The 5,112-nt window shown below is 37.3% G+C and overlaps 1 protein-coding gene across 1 annotated transcript; it reads right to left on the bottom strand.

Moving 5' to 3' along the window:
* On the bottom strand, positions 595–3,417 carry LOC104737235 (primary amine oxidase). The gene is made up of 4 exons (XM_010457365.2): positions 1,981–3,417; positions 1,751–1,864; positions 1,079–1,641; positions 595–988 (listed from the first exon to the last, which is right to left on the bottom strand). Exons 1-4 carry the CDS (start codon positions 3,313–3,315, stop codon positions 775–777), a joined length of 2,226 nt encoding a protein of 741 aa, XP_010455667.1. The 5' UTR covers positions 3,316–3,417; the 3' UTR covers positions 595–774.

Raw genomic sequence — 5,112 nt, 5'->3', positions numbered from 1 at the left:
AAAAAAAAAAAAAAATACCAAAGTTACTGAAAGAGTTGTTAGATATTAGGTTTCGTATCATTCGGATTTTGTTTAGTCGGACTTGCATAACTAGTTATGGACCGTATGGTTATAAGATAATTATATTAATTACTAAAATAGATTATGTATAAAAAAAAATACTTATCGTTCTATATTAGATCATGATTAGGTGAGATAAGGACCCCTACATTTATGTGTAAACATGTAACAAACAATTTGATAAGATACTAAATCTGTTATAAACATGTTATTTCATTAGAAACTTTTGTCGGAAGCTTGAACGGACAAAATATGATATATTTCATTGCAAGATTTTTTCTTTTTTATTTTCTTTTACTTTTTTGAACGTCCATATAATCTTAAAACGTACAAAATTGTTTCTAAAATTTCAAAATTTCAGAGAATTTAGATTTTCCTAAACTTTTTACGGATAACTTGATACCAACGAACTAGTCACCAAAACGTAATACCTTTTTGCCAAAAATATTTTTTGTTAATGGGTTACTAAAACATACTATTTTAGCAAATTAAGATATTGAACCAGTGTTCAATATCTAGGAGGCTAGAAGCCTAGAAATAGAAAGTGGCCCTGCTAGGCGACGTAGGCACTATGAACTCTCGTTTATAAACATACATATACATTAGCATTTACTAAATTTAAGCCCATAAAAACATTGTGTGGACATAAAGAGTACACCAAGATTTATGGAAGATTCAAACGTGGCTATATCTTTATTTTGTACTTTACTCTTCTCAGACAGAAACAGATTGAACTACACAAACCGGAAGGTCGTGTTCGAAGTTAGGAGCGGCCCCTAGGATTGGATTGCGCTCGAAAAAATTTGTGGGCTTCAAGTCGAAACTCGAAGAAACCGTGGGCATTATCGGAAAATCTTCTTGACATGGAATGTGATGGAAGCCAAGTGTGTACCACACAACTATGTCCTTGTTCTCTATGTCTCTATCCCTGCAAGACACCAATAATGCATTAAATTAAACAATCGGATATTAACTATATAATAACTATATTAATAATTATAATTTTGAAATTAATCACCTGTCTGACCAAACAGCCAGAGTATCATCACCGTGGCTTTGGTAAGTGAACAAGCCACCAGCCCATTGTTCCGACTTATTGTAGGGAGTGACCCAAATTTGGTTATTGGTAAAAGCTCCTCTCTTCTGCGGCGGGTCATCATGGTCAAGCAAACTAGCAGCTGTCGCTCTAGGCACAACTTTGTAACCCGTCGGGTTACCAACCCGAGTGGTCTTACCAGAGTTGATCACGTGGAATTCTGATGGATCATACAAGCTAAGCTTGATCTGACCATCCTTTTCGGTTTTTGCAATGTTTCTAACCGCCTTCAGGTAACTCTTCCTCGGTGACTCACCTGGCTCAGTCTCTTGCCTTTTGAGGTTCACTTTAACAAATGAGTTGTCGGGGCCATCGACGTCAAGATCAAGGTAAAAAGTGACGTAGTGATCATGAATTACTCCGATTACATTTTCAGACAGAAGCGTGCCGTGAAGCTCTTCTTCATTACCGTCTTTATCTTTCTCCACTTGTTTCTTGTTTTGATATGTTGTCCCTTTCACCATTAATATTCCACTAAGCCCAACCTGTCATTATCAACTGCATTACTATAGTGGTTCATGACAAGAAAGTGAAAATATGCATTATTCCATGGAATCTTTTACATTTTGGAAAAGGATATAAAGTAAAAAGTACCTTAACTTCGATAAGCCCATCAGTTTGGAACTCATAATCAATGATGTAATCGTAGTTACCTACCGAAGCTGCCATTCGTACCACAAGCGTCACTTTTGGTCTCACTTCCCTTATCTACTGATTTAAAATTGTAATTAACATTATCTTTTTTATAAACTTCACTTTTTAAACCTTAAAACTTTTTTCTATGTAAATAAAAAACACATAGGCAACAAAAAAAAAACACTGACCGGTAAGCCTGTGATGGGGCTTTCGGAGTGACGCCACCCAATATCTCCGGCGTAACTCTCGAAAATACAAACCATGTTTTCTCTCACAAACGGTGTTCCATCAGCTGCTGTGAAAACTCCGTCCATATACGCTGCGTTTCGTGGACAATCATTAAGCGGTACGAGTGGCATGGCTTGTAACCCAAACCCATACTCCCCTGCGTCCATGTAAGTCTTAAAGTACCACGCGTCTGATGGATCCATGTACGGAACAAAAAGCTCGGACACGAACCCTTTGTACATCACGTCACGTGTCTCTTGAGTATCCGGATCATGTACCCTGACCCGTGATAGAACCACACCTGCTCTCGGGTCTGGTTTTAAATGAAATTCCCAGTTTGCCCATTTCACCAAATGGTTGTCCTCTATGACGAAGCTTGGACCACGTGGCTGTTCGATTGATATCGGGTTTAGACGTCGGGTTTTGTCTGTGGTCACGAGCTTTTCGAAGCGGTAATCAGTATTGGTTGAACCGGGTATGGGTATAGCCCGACCCGTATCGGATATCTCGATCACCTTCTTTGTATCTAAATTGATAAGAATAGTCAAACCTTCGATAGGTCGCATGTAGAAGTTGGCCGTACCTTGAGTCAAGAAACACTGGTTTTTAATTACCCTTGCGTTATCTTCTTTACTACCATACCAGCCACATGAGATTGGGAAGCAAATCACGTCCGTTAGATTAACTCCACGAGAAAGAATCGTACGGTTGAATTCCGCGTTTGAGAATGGTAGAACCGTCATACCGTTCATCTCTTCTATGGTCATCATCGGGTAACCAGAAACATTAACCGGGATATTCTCTGACTCTACCTTACCCGTTGAGATATCAACGGTGAGCACGTGCGTGTCGGTGCCAACACGTGCGATAACGGAAGCTTTCCTCGGAGGGAGTGGGTTCCCTTTTTCCCAAAGACGGACAAGATTCTTGTCAGGCTCTTCAAGAACGACGGTGTGGAACGCGTGAGGTGTACCGGAGGTGAATAGCGCGTGTGAGGTGAGTATTGATCGTACTTTGTTTAACTCCACCACCGTGAGTGGGTCTAGAGGATGGTTTGGTGTGTCGGACGCATGGTCATGGTTTTTAGTCTTTGGTTTAGGATCGTGTTTAGGAATTGGTCGTGGTTGTTGTTTGTTGAAAAGGAAGTTTCTAGAAGCGCAAAGAGGTGAAGAGGAAGAATCGGTGCAGTCAAGAAGCTTCGTCGGTCCGTGAGAGAAGTTAGTGGATGTGAAAGAGATGATGAAACCGGCCGTGACTATGAGAAAAGTTAACCGGAAAAATGTTTTTTGTTCCATGTCAGGTTTTTTTTGTTTGTTTTGTTGCTTTGGTGAGTGAAGGTCATAGGAATTATCGTATTATATAAAAATAAAGAAACTAGTGAGCTTAACTCATTATTACGTGACTCACCTCACAGCACAAAGATATATACAAATCATTACCGAATAAAATATCTACCACATGCTTTTAGAAAAAGAAAAAAAAAGTTAAGTACACGTACGAATCATAAGGAATCTTATCTTTGACGATTGAAGAAAGGAGAAGTAAACATTTGTCCTCTCCTAGAAACCTACAATGCAATATTATGTCTTGTGCCTACGCATTAGTGCTCTAACATACGCCTTTGGCGGCCATATATACTGTGTCTATACGATACATTATCGTTTTAGATATAAGTTTCATAAATACGGTTTGGATTAATATGGCTGAATATACGGTGAGTTTATCGGCGTATATACGGCAACCGTATAAAACAGCAGTATGAGTTTTTGTCTTTTTTTTTTTTTTTTTACTTTCAACTAAACGATGCTGTTTGGGTTTATTAAATAAAAACGAGATTAGTTCTGTAGCTTAAAGAATAAACCAATAAAGAGAGAAAATAACTAGATTATATTTTCATTGTTTTGTTTCTAAATCTTAAGGTTGTTCTGTTATGTGATATTTTGTCTTTTCTGTGGTTTTATTACTATCTATCATATGTCATTAATTTAATTGTGTGGTACGGTGGACTCTTATTTTCTCCAACTTATCATATTCTCATGCCTAATTGATTTAGATGTCCATGTGCGATGCTTCTCAAATGTAACTTATGTCAAATCATGCTGAACGAACTTCTAAGAAACCAAACAAGTGAGTAGTTTGTTTGGTTTTGGCTTTTCGTTTGACAATTCTTTTTTCCTTACAGTATTTAGATTTAGATTTTAGTTTTGCTTTTAATGTTTTACGTCATATATGTGTACTATATTTATAGATATATTTTTAATCAAATAAGTTTATAGTATATATACCTTACATATACAGCCGTATATATACGGGTGATCGTATTTTAGAAGTACTAAAACAATGGTACGATGCATAATGAAGGCCCAGGAGGCTCATGATGTCGATATATATTATCCAATATAGAAGCCCACTTTTGGTCAATATATTGTGAATTGTGGAATGAACATGCGATAGGTTGACAATTGACATCATATCGTATACGTGTGCATGCATGACCAATGTGACGTTTATGGGCTCCGTTGAACATTCATGCTGTAAGATTTACAAATGGTGATATGAGCTAAGAGTGATGAAAATGCGTTCTTCCGACTGAATCTTTTGTAGATGAAACAGAAGCAATTGTTATGTCGTCAGTTCAAAGAAATTAGAAGAATATTATCAATCTGAGTCTCTGGAATTGTTAGTTAACTTGGGTTCAGACAGGACTGTACTGAATTTTTTTAGAAAAGTATGGTAATTAATTAGTTCATCTCCTCATGGCTCCAAATCACATCCCACAAAGTGCTGAGAAACAGATAAGGTAGATAAAAGAACAATCGAAATCCTAATTAATATGGTTTTTTGCGGGATACATACTAGCTAGTATCATAAAAGATAAAAACTCAAAAACTGAAAAGAAGCAAATGACAAAAACAAGCTTAATTGAATAGAAACATGCATAATCAAGAAGAAAGCTGAGGGAGCGGATTCAGCCAACGTGGTAGAACGTACTGTGAAAAGTAGAGGTTGTGAAAACCACCTAATATATTATTAACGAAGATTGGATGGATCAAGTCCATATACTCCTTGCAACCGCTAAAGCTCATGATGCA

The sequence above is a fragment of the Camelina sativa genome, chromosome 13, assembly GCF_000633955.1.
Source record: "Camelina sativa cultivar DH55 chromosome 13, Cs, whole genome shotgun sequence".
Taxonomy (NCBI): domain Eukaryota; kingdom Viridiplantae; phylum Streptophyta; class Magnoliopsida; order Brassicales; family Brassicaceae; genus Camelina; species Camelina sativa.
The sequence above is the reverse complement of the archived record's forward strand: the minus strand, read 5'-3'. Positions and strand labels throughout refer to the sequence as shown.

Excerpts from the sequence above, each read along its gene's own strand:
- LOC104737235 (XM_010457365.2), bottom strand. The coding sequence starts at position 3,315 with ATGGAACAAAAAACATTTTTCCGGTTAACTTTTCTCATAGTCACGGCC. Across the intron at positions 1,642-1,750 it reads ATGGGCTTATCGAAGTTAAG|GTTGGGCTTAGTGGAATATT; the intron begins GTACTTTTTACT and ends TGATAATGACAG. Across the intron at positions 989-1,078 it reads CTGGCTGTTTGGTCAGACAG|GGATAGAGACATAGAGAACA; the intron begins GTGATTAATTTC and ends GGTGTCTTGCAG.